Genomic DNA, 18228 nt, shown 5'->3' with positions numbered 1-18228 from the left:
TCATGTAATTGAAGAGGAAAGAAGGTTTTGCTACTGCTGCACTGAAGTACTCCTACCTTCCTGCCAGAGTGAATATGGTTGGGCTGACTCCTGCGAAGCATGAAATTCTGCTTCCAATATTTTGCTACTGAATAAGTGGAGCCGGATGCCTAAAGATGCACTGAAAATAATGGGATGAGGGTCCTTACAATAAAGCCTGTTTGACCTCTACAACTTCCCTCTTGAGGATGTCCAGTTCAGTAGTGTTAGGATTCAGAGGAAGCTGTTGCCTGAATGGAAGAATTACAGCATACAAGTTGGAGGTGGCGAATTCCATTAGAACTGGAGACTACACTATGAGGATCCTGATCCTGCAACTGAAATATCTGAAGTGTTTTCTGAGCTGCAAGTCAGAAAGTTGTGAGATCTTTTTTCCAAGACAGTAATCATAGCTGAACTTGAAGAAAAGCCATGGACACTAAGTATAAACATTCTACTAGAGGACTCAGGCAACCCGAAAACTCTATTTGAAAATGACACAACCTTGGTGTGCTCACCTTTGCTAGTTTTCTCAGTCTGTGCTTTTTTGAGTGACTTATGAGACAATAGTATGTTATTCCAACTCATGGAGCACTTGTAAGGCACAACATGCAAGTGTGGCCCACTGAGAAAATATTTCTGAAAGAAAAATGTTTCAAAGTAAAAGCTTTTATTGGGACCGACTACCAACCTGTATTTGACTGTGTTCATTCGTGAGTCGGTTACGTGCCTCGATCCTAGTGAAACACATGAACAGCAATGAGATTTTTTTCCACATTTTATTATTTACTATAGGAAACAATTAAATGTTTTCCCCATTTCTTTCCTACATGATGTTCTGCTTTTTCCATAATTTTGATCATTATGACTGTTTTTCTTCATTTTTGTAACCTGTTTGATATTACATATGTTCATCTTTAGATTGCCTTAGTTTGAACCTTTCATATTATTTATGCCTGACCTGTACTGTTGTTTGGCTAGTTTTGCACACTTTTGATTTGCATTTTTAACGAAGAGGGCCTTGTGATGGAGACATGTTAACAAGGATGAGCCATTTATTCTACCAGAAACAACTTTGCCTTAATTTGTCAGATTTCTGGGGCCCGGCAAGAGCTCGATTGCAGCTCATGTCAAAACTGTATCCTCTCTACAATAGTCTAACTCCAATTCCCTAGAACAAATCTCAATACCCAGTGCTGCAAAACAGAAGACAAGCCAACAGAAGCACCAGCAACAAATTCGTTAGCAATCAACACAAATGCATATTGGCAACATGAGGGTTTTTAACAACAAGTACCAACCAAACTGAAAGAGCTAAATTAGAATTTCAATAGGACCATCCTTTCATGTGATCAGAGCAGTGACAAAGGTCAAACTAACAACAATATGTAGCTCTCCAACAGCACTGAATACATCCACGATTCCTCACTCCAGGGTACACTGCCCCATGTACTCTATGTTACGAAAACACATTTATCACATGTACCACCCAAGAATTGACTCAAAGGCTCACACTCACCTTCCTGCAAGCCACGAAACCGCCAAGGTAAATGTCATTCTTAGAATAATACTGATTGCACTTCCTTACTTAATCAATAGTACACGTTCCCTGTCCATTCTCATTCCCCCACCCTCCCGCACTCACCCCAGCACAGACACAAATAACTAACAGTTGGCAAAAAACATTCTCAGCACCATGCATATATATATATATATATATTGTCACTATTGGCATGTCACCTCTTGTAACTCTACTCCACACAAGAGAAGTTATGCAGGACCACTTCAAAATGTAACAGCATGCTGTGCATTTTCACAAATAATATGGTAACTTATCATCTAAAGCCCTATGAGCTGAGGAGAAACACACAGACAGTATAGAGATGCGTGGTAATATATGAACCAGTTATAGGTTATTGAGCTAAACTATCTCCAAGTGGGGCACCCCTACATTCTAAATTATTCTCCAAGTTGCATGAGAAGGGCATACACATGTACAAAGAGTAACTGTGCTTTATATGATTTCGATGTACATTGGTGATATCATTCAACATGTAATATGCGATGGAATATATGAAGGTTTAAGCAGTGCAAGGTGGGGGTACCAGTTAAAATTGGCTCAATAAAATATAACTAGTGAATTTTCCAGGTTTTTGTTTTTTAAACATTCGTTTTTATCTTATTTTAACTCCTCACTCAAATGTCTCTTTAAACTTTGGTGTCTAAATTGAACTGCCAAGGCTTTTTCAATGTAAGGTAAAGATGTAATTACCAGTGGCATACCTAGATGTTGTGGAGCCCATGGCGGTCACTGTGTTTGCAACCTGGCAAACACATGTAAGAGTGGTGGGGGGGGGGGATTGTGCTGCCAATTCCTGTGACGGCCCCACGGGATCAGGGGGGCTGCCGCCCTCAAAACCTGTGCCACCCAGGTGGACCGCCCCCCTTGCAAAGCCACTAGTTATTAACATACCTAACTCTACTGTCACTTTAACCTTTGTTTTTTCTGTGATAACCATATAGATCGAACAAAACGGCAAGCGCTTTATTCAGCAGTAGTACAAGCATCAAGCTTTCCTTCCTGACACGTTTCAGCTCTCCTAATGAAAATTGTTCACAAGGGAGCAAGTTCTCCAATTTGAAATGACCAAATGCTTTTAAAGGCAGCCTATCATGTGACCCCGTAGTCTTCTGGTCCTACAATTCCTTTTCAGAGATATGACCTGAGGACTACAGAGTTATAAGCCAGTTTAACTTTTAAGCAGGTAATCACTTTACATTGGAATAATTATTTACAAAAGCTGTGGAAATCCAATGATTAAAATTATGACTGCAGTGTTTGGGGAATTACTGACTATGATTTAAAGAACACACTGCAGTCTGGAGGAATGTGTGACATATTTTTAATGTGCATTCTGGGAATTGTAGGACCAGAAGACTACGTGGTCACATGGTAGTCTGTTTTTAAACGCTCATGCATCTCCCCTTGACGGCCAATGACAAAGAAAGTAAGCAGCACTGCTCCTTTTCCCATAAGCAATCCTTTATTTTCTTTTTTCCATCATTTAAGGTGCCAAAGTTTTGACAAATACGTTTCAGCTGTATCCTTCAACAGGGTATATTACGTGAACAAACAAGCCTCTAAGATCGCAGACAAAGAAGCACTAGAAACAGTGGCCTTTGTTTTTTGAAGTGCAAAAGTAATCTTCTCTTATTGAAGTGCAAAAGTGTCAGAATACATTCTGCCACTTTTGCGCTTCAATAAAGAATATGATTACACAGTCCCCCTTGTGTTAAGTGGTTCTGTGTGCGTAACCGGTAGCGGCACCTCGGCTCATCATAACAGGTATCTTGCAATCGATCTAATGAACCACCATAGTCTTCTGATGAGGACTTTTCATTTACAGAAGAGAAATACACACATATATATGTATATATATACACACACAACACATATATACCTGTATATCAGTAAGGTATGCATCAGATTAGTATTCACGGAGATGCATATGAACAATAAAACCTCACAACTCTTGAAATACATTTTGGAATATGTTATCTACACGGTATAACATAACATATTCCACAGTGTCCAGGCTCATAAGATATTCATCCTGTCATTAAAAACGGAGGGAGATGTGTGTCAGTGCGTTTGTTAAATTAACTTCAATGTTTTCGAGGATTTAGAACTGCATCCCTGCTCTATGTAATCATTGTCAGTGGATTCTATAGGTTTGTTTTGTAAATATCCTGTGATATGCTACAAGAGATTTAAACCCTTCAGTGCGGCGGCTATTCCGCCGCAGTGCTAAGGGGGCGGGGCGGAAGAGCGGCGGGCGCATGCTGGTGACGGAACCGCTCTGTCACCAGCGTCGGTTGCGCTGTGCTTATGACGGAGCGGTTCCGTCATGGCCCCGCCCGCTCAATAGAACGCTCAGCGCAGGCGCGGAATTCGCGCCGCGCATGAGCGCCTGGTGGGCCATGACGGAACCGCTCCGTCATAAGCACAGCGCCACCGCAGCTGTTGACGGAGTGGTTCCGTCATCAGCACGGAAGAGGTTAAGAATCTTTATGGTTGCAGTATTATGCCAGGTATCGAACTACCTTTAAAACAAGGCGATATTAACAGAACGTTTCATGAATAGATGTAAGACAACTGTACACAAATGTACCATTCCAAAAAAAGAAAAGGAAACATCTTGATCACAGAATTCTAAAAATCCATGCACTTCTCTCGACTTCAGCAGCACTCAACCTCCGAGTCGAAAAAACACTGCTTCACCAAAGGCCACCTCCCTGGGGACCATATAAGTTCGCAAAACAACCCCACATCCTTGAAGCAGGACAATTCCAAATTTGGTTAATTTCCAGTTATACATTTTTCAGTAATGCAACCCTAACCAATTTGGAGGTTTAATTGTCAAACATTCTTGGGCACCTCATGAAACATTATACCCTCCTTAAAAGAGCTTCACTGTGTTTTCATAATAATTTGTTGAGGACCAAAAATATTTTTGAGATGCCCAGTTTAAAACATATTAAAGGTCGAAGCTATAGACCGCCAGACAAAAGAAAATCTGCAGGCAGCATAGAAAGGCAAGGAATATTTGAGCATACATTTAATTCATAACAAATCATTTATCGCAAGCGGATACTGTATTGTATTTCACATGTTTGGAGGCATTGTAAACAGCGAATTACAAGTTTAAATAAACATGTTATGTTTGTAGTATTAACACCAATATAGTTTAAATTCCACTATCTGGGAAAAGCAATAATATACCATTCTTATAGAACACTCACACTATGTTATACGGTAACTGTGCATTACAAAAGTGTATCCCTGTAATATGAAATCCGAGGACACACAATATTCAACATATTCACATTAGAGACAGTAAAAGCTAGAAGATCCCCGATATTATCGTGAAAGCTCTAGGTAATCAATTGGGTTTCATATACACCGACTGGCTCTCTCCCAAGCAAGAACCCGCTCAAGCTGCTCATCATTAAATATTGTAGCCCACTGGTGCACGCATTTACTTCTATTAATTACCCACTACACAATGATGTACCCGAGCAGAAGTCAAACAAGCGCATTGGCAGAGGTCGACCTAAAAACTGAAAAGAGCAGTAGACATCTGTTAACACGCCAAGGAGGTACCTCTCATCTTTCTACCGCAGCTTAAGACATTCCCTGGACATAGATTGCACACAAAACATCAGTTAATAGCAGCATTTAGGGCCTTCTGGTTATTTGAAACCATGTCAACACTCTCAGGTGATTCTATTATTCCTACTGTCTGGTATAAATAGATGAATTAATCGCTTTATTAAACACCAGTAGAGATAATGATGATGAGTTTCCTATTCCTTTATAGTATACGATGACTCCTAACTGCCCTCTTTGTTCATCCCTAATCAAATTTGAGCTGATTGTTCTTGTTTCATCACTTTAATGTGAACTCCGCCAAATGAAAGATTTTTTTTTTAAATATTCAATACTGCCTTGCATCTCTCTTAACACTGCAGGCCACCTACAAACGGGCCGGGAGAGGGGGCACCGTAGTCACCAGTAACATTTAGGGCAAGTGCCTACTGTGCTGTACTTCAATTCATAATTAAAGCAGCCCCCGAGAACACGTGCAAGGGTGCTGGGTGCCAGGCAAAGATTAAGAGAAGTTTAGGTTGGGTTCCTTTTATCACACCTGAAATTGAGAATCTGTCTTCCATCGATGTTGATGCTAAATAATTTTAAAAAAAAATGAAAATCTGTCTTCGTTATTGTTAACGCCTTCTCTATCACCCAATCTTTTATCTTATTTTTCAACGTTGTTCATCCATCATTCCGTGTGCGGCCCCCTTCAGCCATTTGCTATTGTTGAATCGTAATTTCTTTCCCCTCATCTGTTATAGGTCACGTAGCTCTCATTGCATAGCATGGCCTTTCATTAAGCTTAAAGGTTCTCCTGTTTCCCCTTAACAAAATAACGTTTTAAATAATGCAGTGTTTTCTGGTGGTGTTTGTCACTGCCTCTTACTCTGCTGTCTGACTGACTATCCTCTTAATGCCATTCTGCAGTTCCTATTTCTGAAATTCTCTTCGATAGATAAGTGGCCTTTCCCTCCTAAGTCATGGCCTGATTATAAAGCCGCTCGTAAATACGGCACCATTAGGTGTGGCAATGACAGTACCACCACAGCCATTACAACGATAACAGAGGTTGCCCGCTAATCTTGGGGCATATCTGATGGCAAGTGTGTTATTGATTGTCGTTTCTGCAATTTCACTCTGGCACCCTTTAGCTGCCAGAACCATTTGTGGACATTAGTTGTGTTTGTGGTGTATTATCGCCTCAATTTAAAGTAATTTCCACGCAAAACTGTTGAAAAGAAAACATGTTCGCGAACCTTTCTAGAAGGCTTTTTATTCACTCTGCCGTATAAATGGTGCCGCTACATGTGCCTGCTTCCCTTTGTGAAAGCCAAACTTTAATTTCGGTGTCCTTTAAGTCCTCTAAATTAATGGCTGTGTAGATGTGATATGTATCTTAATTTCTGCCAAACGGCTTTATTTAGCGCATTTGTGCCATGCACTTCATCAACAAACCACCAAAATCCCGTCTTCAAACTTTAACACTAGGGGCTAGGTCTACCACGTTTTCGGCTGCTATAAAAGAAGGGAAAACATGTAATTTTGTTGTAAGTAATTTGACATGAGAGCGTAAATCCACTGAATATGTATTGTAGAAGTGCAGATCGACCGATCGATATTGTGGAATATGATAAACACCGACTGGTCCAATTAAAATGCACTTCAGATCGACGTTTAAGAGTGACTTTAATATAGAGATTTTTGGCTACGTGCTTTCATTCGAAGGGGGAGGGCAGGGTCCTCGTCTCCCTGATTTTGTTATATTTATTGATTCTACGGGAGAGTGGAGGGGTATTACAGCAACAACAAAGGTTACATTCGGGGGCGTAACTTCGGGGGGGGGGTGTTAATCCCCCCATTAAATGAATTTTCAGATGGATAGATCGGTACAGGGGCCTTCAGTCGAGTATTATGAGGGGTATACCGGATCTCACGTCGGATTTTTGTATAAATACCTGACAAGAACGCACACACAAACACTCTCTCATATCTGTATTGAAAGCCGAAAACATGTTTATTTTACAAAATATTGTGTTTCTCTCATTAGTACTTCTAATAATCGATCATATTCCTCTCCCTTTCCACTGCCTTTTAAGCCCCTCTAGTGCGCTCTCTGCTTGTCATATAATGTATTTTAACTTTATATACTAGCGTGATTGTCGGGAAATCTGATTCCTACCCCCCCCCCACCAAGCTACACTCTCGGTTACACAACTAAAGGTATACAGTGTGACACTGGAGTTCCAGCCAGGGGCTATGCTGATACAGTTACAGTTGCTTCCTGTGGGGTCTCCGGTGTCAAACACTGCCTAGGTCTGGATCAGCCGTGACAGTGGAGCGAGCCCTTTCTTTTAATAGTTATTTTGTTCTCAATGCGGATACATTCACAGATTGAGTTTCTCTGTATTATGGAAAGTCAGGGGCGCTGCAGAGTCCTATTTGACAGCAGCGCAGGCGCCTTAGAGGGGATTCGGCTCGGAGAGATACCCCCACCCTACCCTATGTTATCAATCCATCATACTGTGTGTACTGCGTTGCCGCAGTGGGCTGCAACGACAAACTGAATGTTGTAAACAGAACCATGCACGGACCTCCCGGGCACTTTGGAGACGTTGCTCTTCCAGAATTGCTTCCTTCCAGAATCGCTCGCCATTTTCCCTGTGCATCACTCAGCCCACACCTCTCCGGCTGTTCCAGTGGTACTGCCCAGCTCTAAGCAACCCTTTCCTCCCCCTCCCAGAAGCAGGAGGTGGCCGCCATAGTGGGGTAGACTGTCACAAGAGACAGTGGCGGCCATTGGGTGACTGAGCCAGTGGGTTGGGCAACGCAGCCAATCGTGAGTCACGTTACTTCACGTTGCTTCCAGGGAAGAGGTAGGGAGTTTCGATTCTAGGAACTCGGCAGTCGGAGTGTCTGTCATTGCGGCTTCCCAGATTGTCAGTCCGAGCCGTATAAATGAGACTGAACACTCCCTCAAAGTCACGACACCCAGCCTCCTTTTAATCGAGCTGGTTTCAGTACAACAAAGCTCAAGACTGTCCCATTTTAGTATTATTTTCACCTAGGTTGAAATCTTGTATGTGTTACCGTTACTGCAGCATTAGTATTGCTCTCATATGGGAAAATGCGATATACATTTTGTATTGCAATTTTATATACTCGTTGAGCACCAGTTGCATTACCGACGATATGGACACCTTCTATTGCCTTAGGGCACGCGGCGACAGTTCGTAGTTGTCTCAATTTGAACCACATATAATTTGGTATGTCGGGCATTGGCTAATGGGGTTTAAGGAATGTATTAAATTGTGTTTTAAAGGCATTGATTTAAATTAAAGTTAATCATGTGAAAAAGTATTTGTCGGTTAAAATAAATACGAATGCAACAATGGCAATGTGTGTATCAGGAGCGTGTTAGCAGGCAACATTGAAACGTGAATGATTTCCTTAGGGTGCGGGCCTTGAGATGTACGCCTGCTAAACGTCGCGGTTTCTTGAGGTTTTCTCCTGAACACTTTAAACAGCACACACAACAGGCCCGGTTCTAGAGGGTGGGCCGGGTGGGCCAGGCCCACCCAAACATGAGCCTGGCCCACCCAAACATGAGCCTGGCCCACCCAAACATGAGCCTTGGCCCTCGCAGCGAATACGCCACCGATGTACAACAATAAAAACTGTTTAGATAACTTGTGCTTTACGATCCTGCTGGAGAGCAACCATTTGTTGGTAGTTTTTAAATGCAGATAAACTGAATTTTATGGGTATTAGCTCAGTGGGTTACTACCTCTGTCACAGAAATCCTTGTGTCACTTGCAGTTCAGAAGTTACTATCCTAACAAAGGACAGTGACCTATGAACTGTCAAAGAGCTGCATACAAACTTCGCTTTTTTGTGTTGTGATATAGTTAGAACTTCTCTATTCGTTCATTATTCTAATGTCACTTAAGAGTTTGGGGAGTTATACATTTTTATCAGTAAAGCCAACCCCCAACCACTGAAGTTCTCTTTAAATCCTGAGTTTGTGCTTCTCCAGACCAAACCCCCGTAAAATAAATTGCCCACCAGTATGGATGAAGTGATTTCAACACCTTGTAATCCTCATTGGTTTATGTGACATTCCACATAAACTGATTTAGTGTCTCTGTATAACTACGGAGAGATGAGGGGCGCTGGTGGAGGGTGGCAGTGAGAGAATGTGAGGAGGAGGTCATGGGGTGGGGGGCTATGGAGAAATGAGGGGCACTAGTGGAGGGTGGCAGTGAAGAAATCCGAGGAGGAGGTCATGGGGTGGGGGGCTATGGAGAAATGAGGGGCACTAGTGGAGGGTGGCAGTGAAGAAATCCGAGGAGGAGGTCATGGGGTGGGGGGCTATGGAGAAATGAGGTGCACTAGTGGAGGGTGGCAGTGAGGGAATCCGAGGAGGAGGTCATGGGTGGAGGGAACTACAGAGAGATGAAGGGCCCTGGTGGAGGGTGGCAGTGAGGAAATCTGAAGAGGAGGTCATGGGGTGGGGGGGGACTACGGTGAGATGAGGGGCACTGGTGGAAGGTGGCAGTGAGGGATGCTGATGAGGAGGTTATGGGGTGGGGGAACTACAGAGAGATAAGGAACTAGTGGAGGGTGGCAGTGAGGGACTCCGAGGAGGAGAGCACAGGTGGAGGGAACTACAGAGAGATGAGGGGCGCTGGTGGAGGGTGGCAGTGAGGAAATCCGAGGAGGTGGTCATGGGGTTGGGGGGAACTGTAAAGAGATGAGGGGCGCTGGTGGAGGGAGCAGTGAGGTAATTTGAGGAGGTCATGGGTTGTGGGGGAGCTACGGAGAGAGGAGGGGCACTAATGGAGGGTGGTAGTTAGGGAGTCTGATGAGGAGGCCATGAGGGGGAGTGGCAACAGAGAGATGAAGGGCACTGTTAGAGGGTTGTTGTTAAGCTATCTACAGAGAAAGAGGTCAAAAAAGAGGTCAACAAGACTTTTGCACCAGCACTAAAGCCGGCCCTGCCATGGCCTTCCTGTTTTTGTTTATTTAATTAACAGTCAGGTGATTAGGACAACTGTGGAGCATACATTAACATGCATGCTAATTACATTTACTGCTATATTCAATGTTTCAGGTTTAAAGATGATTTTACTATTGTTTTTTACTGGGAATAATGAAAGTGGAACTAAATGGTGGCTGATATGGGGCTGGGGCCCAAGGTCAGCTGTGAGAGAAGGTGTAATGGAGAGGGGTGGTAGAAAAGTGGATAATCAAGCCTGTAAGGAAGTGCCCTGCAGAGTCAGGGGTCAGGTGGAGGTAGTTATAAAGAGGGTTTCTCCCTGAAGGCTCACACAGAGGGAGCCCGAGTAGAGTCACTTGCTAGATACTCCCACCTTAGAAACCTCCTCTTCCCATCAAAGGGACATTACATGGAAGAAAAGCACTTTGAGAGTGATAACATTTAGAAAGAGACTTGGAAAAGAGTGAGTTTTACTGTACCTTGTAATACTAAGGAGAGATTAAAGGAGGGCCCAGAAGCAGGCCGGGCTAGATATATAAGCGATAAACGGGCCGGCAGTGGCCCACCCGAATGTACCCTTGGCCCACCCAAATAAAAATTCCTGGAGCCGGGCCTGACACACAAGTATGTTTGTTGCCGCTTATTCATGTTTACTTGAATATTATATATTATGTTTTAATCGTGCAGCTGCATATCCAAAATCGGGTTCACTTAAACTGTGTAGTGCTCTCGATGCATAATGATCAAAGTCAACACAAACGTTGAAGACGACTCCATGCTCACTGTCAAACTCTTTAATGAACTTTCCCCTGACGCCGCACCCGGTCTCGTGATGCATGCCTGTCATGATGTGCGTGCATGCCTGTCATGAGATGCGTCCTCATTCGTGGTGTCACGTGAACACTACATTCCTTGCTAATTTTCTTTGAAATTAATAATATAGTCATCCAGTCAAGCAGGTGGCCAGTCAACAGGTGGCATTTACAGTTGCTTCTCCTGGATTAAACATCGCGCAATAAGAACACTCCAAACATCTCTCATAAGTAGCATAAAAGGTCACTTTATTTTGGGACAGTCAAAAACAGACTCCAAATCTTGCATTTTATTAAATAAATAAACCTTTGGATATTTTCCAAACTTTTTCTCCAACTGGTTTTTGCATCACAATTCCCCAACCATTTCATTATTTGCCAAAACCCCGAAACTGTAAAATTCCAAACCAATGTTTTCTCTTCAAACTTTCCCTTTCCCTTTTCCACCTACCCTCCCCCACCCCCATAGGGAAAGGATACGTCCGCACTAGACTATCCTCCCCAAAAGCACGCCACCCAGGAAAACCAAAACTCGACCTATGAAAAAACAAAAGTTAACTAACATAAAAGCAAAGCATACTGCATTCATTGGCGAACATATCTATAACAACAGTCAGATTTCCACTGCCCAATGTGCTGTATCTCCTCTCTCCCCCAACCCAATCTGGCAGCCTCTGTAGCGGCAACTATTCTAAAAGAATGCGTCCCATAGCACTGTGGATTTTTCCCCACCAAAGATAAACCTTTCCTCAGAACTGCTAACAACTGAAAACAAGTCATCTGCCCCCCATTAGCATGACAAAATATGTCCCCAGTACGAAATACAGGGGACCGTAGAAATAACTCCCATTCCTTCAACGGACAACATCCCACCACCCCGCTCCCTCCCATCTGTATCCAAGTTCCTACCCCTTTTTGGTCTGTCTTTGACTGTCGCAACAAGATCCTTAAAACTTCTTCATTTAAAATTTGTATATCAGACGTCTGTATCCCTGTCTGGTTCCTTAAACCCAATAACTCCGAAACCCGGAAAGCACCAAAGAACATCCATATCATGCACAACCTGAACCTAACCACCTCCCATTCACTATAACAACAACTAGACAAACCGTCTAAGATTCATCGTAAAAGTTCAAACGTAATAGGTTCCCGTAAAAGCGAGGAATGAACTTTGCTTCTACCAAAACCTTTCAGCATCCTGCGCAACAAAAACCCAACCTGCACTTCTCTCCCTAACAGCAACTGACTATAAAAGGAAATGCCAGCAAGTTTGCCTGAAATAGTCGTGTGCGACAACCCTTTGTCCATTAAATGCAACACAAAACTTAACATGAACTGCTCATTACCCACTGCTGCACCACCCTGATCCTGTGAGGAAGCATAAGTTAAAAATTCAGACCACACTTGCTGGTAACTTCGTCTTGTGGACCTAGCAATGGAATGTTCCACCAATTCAGCAATCCTCACTCCCCCAGGTACCAGATGTCCGAAGGAATCTCCATCTTGCAGCTGTCCGCTTTTGGCGCCAGAGATCGAAACTTCTGCCAATTACAACGAGACAGAGCATCGGCTATTGAATTATTCACACCGGGTATGTGCTTGGCTCTAAAAACAATGTTCAGCTTAAGAGTTTGCAACATAAATGCACGTAACAATTGCAATACCCGCACATCTCTAGCTCTCTGCCCGTTGACTAAACCTACTACTGACATATTGTCAATGTGAAAAAGTACACAGCGGTCCCTGAACTCCTCACCCCACACCTGCAATGCCACCAGTAGCAGAAAGAACTCCAGAAAAGCAATACTACGGCCATAGGATAACCAATGTTCTGGCCAACTCTCAGTGCACCAGCGCCCTTCCTAAAACAGCCCAAAGCCATGAGCCCCTGATGCATCCGAAAAAATCTGCACCTGCCACACAGTGTCATCCTCCACAAAGTTGATAGATACCCCATTGAACTCATCCAAGAATCGCAACCAAATGACCAAATCCTCCCTCACCTTTCTGGTCAATCTTATGCGATGGTGCGGCAGAGAAGCTCCCGACATAGCAAACCTAAGCATTCTGCAGAAAGATCTTCCAGCTCTCACCAATCTACAGGCAAAATTTAAATACCCCAGCAGCCACTGGACCCAAAGTAGAGACCATCAAGTTGGGTAGAGGACACTGATGAAAAGGACCCGCTATTCTGCCCAATACCAATTCTTTACTCAATTTAGCTCAAACCACCTGAGGTAATTCTTTTGCCGATTTTAAATTGTCAGCCCAACGCTGCTCAGGAGGACCTTGGTACCCAATGCAAAATCCTACTCGAAAACCCCAGAAAAACTTAACCGCTGCTACCACATCCGTGTATTCCTAAAGACAGGGCAACATGGCCTGAAGCTTAACTGGTGTAGGAGCCTTTTGGGACAATAGGTGGAAGGGCCCCTCTACCTCTCTGCCCCCTCCCCTGATCTCCCTGGTGATGATTGGGGAAGCACTGAAATATGGCATGCCTACCCCCACACTGAGCACACTCGTGCTTGAATTTGCAGATTTGCCTGACACAGGAACCCCAGTTGAAATTCCAACACGCTCCTGTGGCAGGCAACTGCGCTCTTCCCATCCGCGCCGCCCCATTGGAGCGGGACGCTGGAGAAAAGGCCGAGATGTTATAGGGAGACCACTTGCCGTATGGCTAGGTGCTGATGTCTGATGCACTGACATCCATTGGAGCCAAAGTTCTTGGTCCACTTCATCCCACGGTTTATCGTTGAAAAGACTCACTCTGGCCCTAAACTCCTCATCATAGTTAAGCCAGGCATATCCCCCCACCTGCAAGTGTGCCCTCCTAATAATGTCAAAGTATTTGAACATCGCCACCGCCCTCTCAGGATACCGCTCACAGTATACACTAGCATATATTATAAAAGCGGCCGTCCAGTTTTCTATGGTCTTAGGCACCTTAGGGCGGCGGGACAACTCCATCTCTTCTTCTTTCGAGCCGTCTTTAGCCTGCAGATCTCTATGCAATAAACGGAAAACATCCACGTAATCATGGCTCCAAATTTTTTGTCTCGTCCTTTCGGCAAGTGTGTGGCCAAGGGCATGGCCACACCCATATAGGGTAACTCTGTTCGACCACACCCCTGAACCCCACTTTGTAAAGTGCTAACTACATCCGAAACAGGACTTGCCCCACCACCCATTTCCACCTGACCACATGACCCCGTACGTGACCGAGGCGTGTCCCGTGGAACCCTGTCTAACTCGAACTGGACATTTGTACTCCCTTCCTTATCGCCCTCCCATGGCACCACAATTGAGCCGCTCACCAAAGGCCGCGTCCACGCAGCCCACCAATCCTTCTTACCTGAAGGCAGCTGTGTAGCCCTTTGCTGAAATCCTTTAAGATCATCACGCTTATGATGTCCGCCACACCGCCCCCGATCTGCAGAGAAGTCCTCTCCAGCTCTCTGAAACACACCAGAAGATGTGAAATGACCCCGTCACCCCCACCCCAAACTCGTGACCGCCCAAGCCAGGATCCGCATCTAGCGACAACCATTCACCTGAATCATCCACATTTTCCTCATCACACCCATCATATTCATCACCATAATCATCATGTACAGTATTATCATTGACACTTGTGCCCGGCGTTGCACCATCTCCAATACCACCATCATATCTCCCCCAATGGGTCACAGGCCGCTGCTGAGAGCGCCCGGCTGATGTCCCTAAATCCGCACAAAATCCGCCACGGGTATGCTTTGTCTTACCAAAAGCCGCACTTTGCTTCGCCGTAAGTGGGAAAGAACTCTGAGAGACAGACCTATATCCAGAGTCTGCTACAAAATTCCTGCCCCTCCAGCAAGGAACCGCTCGCAACTTACCCATTACCTGAGTCTTATTTACTCCAGCCAACACCTTCTTTGGCAATTCAGCATGATCAACCCACACCCACTGACCCTGCTGTGGACCCAAATCTGAGTCAAACTCCACTTGTGGGTGACGCGGTCCTAGGCTCCGGAAAAAATGCCACCACATCACTGACCATGTTATTAGCCTCACGTGGACCCTCACCCAAACCCAAAAAGAACTTGCCCCACAACCTCTGCCCAACAAACCCCTGTCTTCTGTCTGAAAGTCATACGCAAACAAGTCAATGTTGTCCTCCTCCTGCATGGACTCCACATCAATATTTGCCCGCGGGGGGCCTCTAGGTTGAGGCAGCAAAGCCTTCTGAAACTCTGAGCGCTCCTGCGACTGAATGCTGTGGTCTGTCAAAACTGGCTCCCCACGCCCAACACCTCCAGCCCCAGCAGATTCCACCTGTCCCACTTCTTCCTCCTCACTGTCACTTGGGTAGTCCACTAGCGCATTCGCACGACCCCCAACCCACACCTCTGGCGCTATATCGATTCTGGAGGTTATCAGGGCCTATAGCATAGTTCGCTGGGTGATATCCCTCCTGAAAATGCTGCTTCTTTCTTTATAACTAAGACTCCTGGCGACTGTGACGCAACTCTGACTCCTGTGGCATAATCACTAAACATAGCCTCTTCACTCAGCTCCAACTGCTGCTGGCTACTCTCGAAACTAGTGCTGGCTTTTCCGCCTCGCTTTCCAGCTCTCTTCCTTGCTTGGGGCATTATGAATACATGGCCTCCTCTCAACACACCTGGTGCAGATTGCCTCGAGCGCTCCTTCCTGAGGAGCGCGCTCGACGAGGCTTTACAGTTGAAACTGAGGCCTCAAACACAGTCTCTGCGGGACGGCTTGACAGCGGCATACAAGCTGCAACAGCGCGACTCACCCCTTCTGCCGCCACGCGCCTCACGGCGCTTCACCTCCTCAGTGCCTTCCATAACGGCTCCTGGACGTAATAAATCTGTGCGTCTGACCACCACCAGCGCACAAACAGCCGCCCTCGTGATGTCCTCTGCCGACATGTTCTACCCGCTCCTCCGCCCGATACTTCAAGGCAGCACAGCTCTTCAAAATCCCGAACGCTGACAGAAAGAAACGCCACCTCGCAAAAAACCAACACGCCACAGCTCCTCCACTCTGCGAGTGACGTCAATTCTCCCGCTCCCACCCCGAGCCCACCAAGTCTCTCCCTCTCCCCAGGCTGCCCCAATCGCGCCGCGTGGACCGTTCCACCGCGCAAACTATCCCAGGGGGACACCGGCTCATGCCAAGTCCCCCCGGGAGCCATTCTCCCGTACATAGCATTCATAGGTGTCAATTCTCCTGGGCCTGTAGATTTGGGGTAGCAGATGGTAGGTAGGGTTGCTCCGGAGTTGTTCCTTGATACTAAAGGTCAAACGTCAAGCTATATCGTCTGACAGTTTGACGCTTATTCGGAAACTGGTGTGTAACTTCTATTTCCCTGACTGCAAAGGGAGATGATTTTGTGAAAGTGATCTAGATGACAATCATGCTGCAGTACAGAAGGAGAAAGGAAAGAATGTAGCATGCCATTTTGTTTCTAACACGCAACAGCATTTTAAATAAGTACTAATAAATGATCTATACACATATTGTAAATTCTATCTGCAATTAGGAAAGCATGAATGAAACTTGGTCGTTCTGAAATGTGATTGAAACAAATATGTTAATAGGATCAAAACAAGGTACTCTACTGTGTGATGTGCAAATAGTAAGTATTCAATTGAACACGATGTCCAAACATCGTTTTTGCCCTATATTATTTTACCAGTAAAACTGCATCTCTATGCAAATTTAGTGGCCATTTTAACAGTAAATGTGCTGTCAGTAAATGGCAGGATGCTACCTCACTAGTGCTCCAAAATACAACACCAGCAACATGCCAGACCCATACCACTCTCCTGCTAAATGGGCATGGCACATTTGCTACACTTGTTTATTTTTGTGTGATGCTTTGAGTTTTCACAATCCCTAGGACTTCCATTTTATAGCATCTATGGCAGCATCCGTACTCTGAAAATTGTTCCAGCACAACTGGTTAATGACATCTTTGATGTCATACTGCTGCTCCAACCTGACCCTGGTGGCTTTGTTCAGTTTCCTTATCAGTCTCTCAACCTCATAATTGACCTGCGGCCACTGAATCATAATCTTTCTGTGATTTATGGCTAATGATGTAAGGTATTCCCGGAACTCGCTACCCTGTAAAGGGAATCAGTTGTAGCTCTACACTGTTTTTTGGGAGGCTGAATAATGCAAAAATGTGGTCATGGCGCTCTTTGTTTGTGAAAAATTTGTAGCATTATCAATCTCTACAATGAGGAATTTTTAATAGTTGTCAGAGACAGCTAGCTTGTGACTCCCATCACTCAGGGACCCTCAGTCAATTCTACGCATCCTGTCATGGGTCAACACTGGGATCTTTCATCGCAATCGTTGTTGGTCTGCCTGATGTCTGGCTGGTATGGTACTAGTGGTAGCTTGTCCCCATCTCATTAAGTTGGAGTCCAGTGCTGGGAACCAGATCTTACTTCGTAGGTGAGTTTTTGTTTTAGTCACCACTTGATGTATTGTATGCTCCAGAAACACCACCTGGCGTCTCATCTGTTGTGGGATAACAATCTCACATGAGGATTTCCCCTTCGGTGATGCTGAGTTCTTCATGCAGATGCCACAGCGCCACCATGTCCCGCTGTGAGACATTATCCAGGTCACTGACTTTCCAGAGGAAGCTCTTCCATTGATTTGACATAGCTGTGTTGCATGCGAGTTGTAGGCAGGGGTCAGATTTAATTGCTGCAGCGATATCTGCGAGTTTAGCTGCCTGTAGACAGTTGGATGTCACCACCCACTCGATTTATATGAGTTGGCCCTCGCTGAGCAGTCCTGTATTACGGTCGCATGGGTTGGAGGTGTCGTCCTAGGTACTCTGTGGGTTTGGATCCAGGTTTGTATCCCAACATGATTGGTCTTTCTAAAGTTGAAGCTTTCCCTTTTCCAAACAGAGAGGCGGGTTCAGTACTATGGAATGTATAATGATACAACGCATGCTTTTACAACGCATGCCATACACAACGCATTTTTCACAACGCAAAATCTATTACAACGCATACCATTACAATGCAATATAAATAGAATGTATTAAAAGTGCCATCACAACGCAAATCAATAATACACATACCATTACAACGCCCAAAAATGTATTTTTAAATTAATTTTGTAAAATAACTCCTGGCACGGGATGCAGGAAACTATTTAGGAAGCAAGGGAACCCTATAGAAATAGCTAGCTATAACAAAGGGAAATAA

The 18228-nt window shown here is 44.7% G+C and overlaps 1 protein-coding gene across 1 annotated transcript in view; it reads right to left on the bottom strand.

Moving 5' to 3' along the window:
- Nucleotides 1-7949, bottom strand: part of TBC1D22A (TBC1 domain family member 22A) — a 2197648-nt gene extending 2189699 nt beyond the window's left edge. Inside the window, exon 1 of the mRNA XM_086967294.1 lies at nucleotides 7765-7949. Within this exon, the coding sequence (XP_086823420.1) occupies nucleotides 7765-7826 (62 nt within the window). The 5' untranslated portion in view covers nucleotides 7827-7949. The remainder of the gene's footprint in view (nucleotides 1-7764) is intronic.
- Between the last annotated feature and the right edge of the window lie 10279 nt (nucleotides 7950-18228).

This window comes from Lissotriton vulgaris, chromosome 1_1 (assembly GCF_964263255.1).
Source record: "Lissotriton vulgaris chromosome 1_1, aLisVul1.2, whole genome shotgun sequence".
Taxonomy (NCBI): Eukaryota; Metazoa; Chordata; class Amphibia; order Caudata; family Salamandridae; genus Lissotriton; species Lissotriton vulgaris.
Note: the sequence above shows the minus strand (reverse complement) of the source record. Positions and strands in the feature narration are given on the sequence as shown.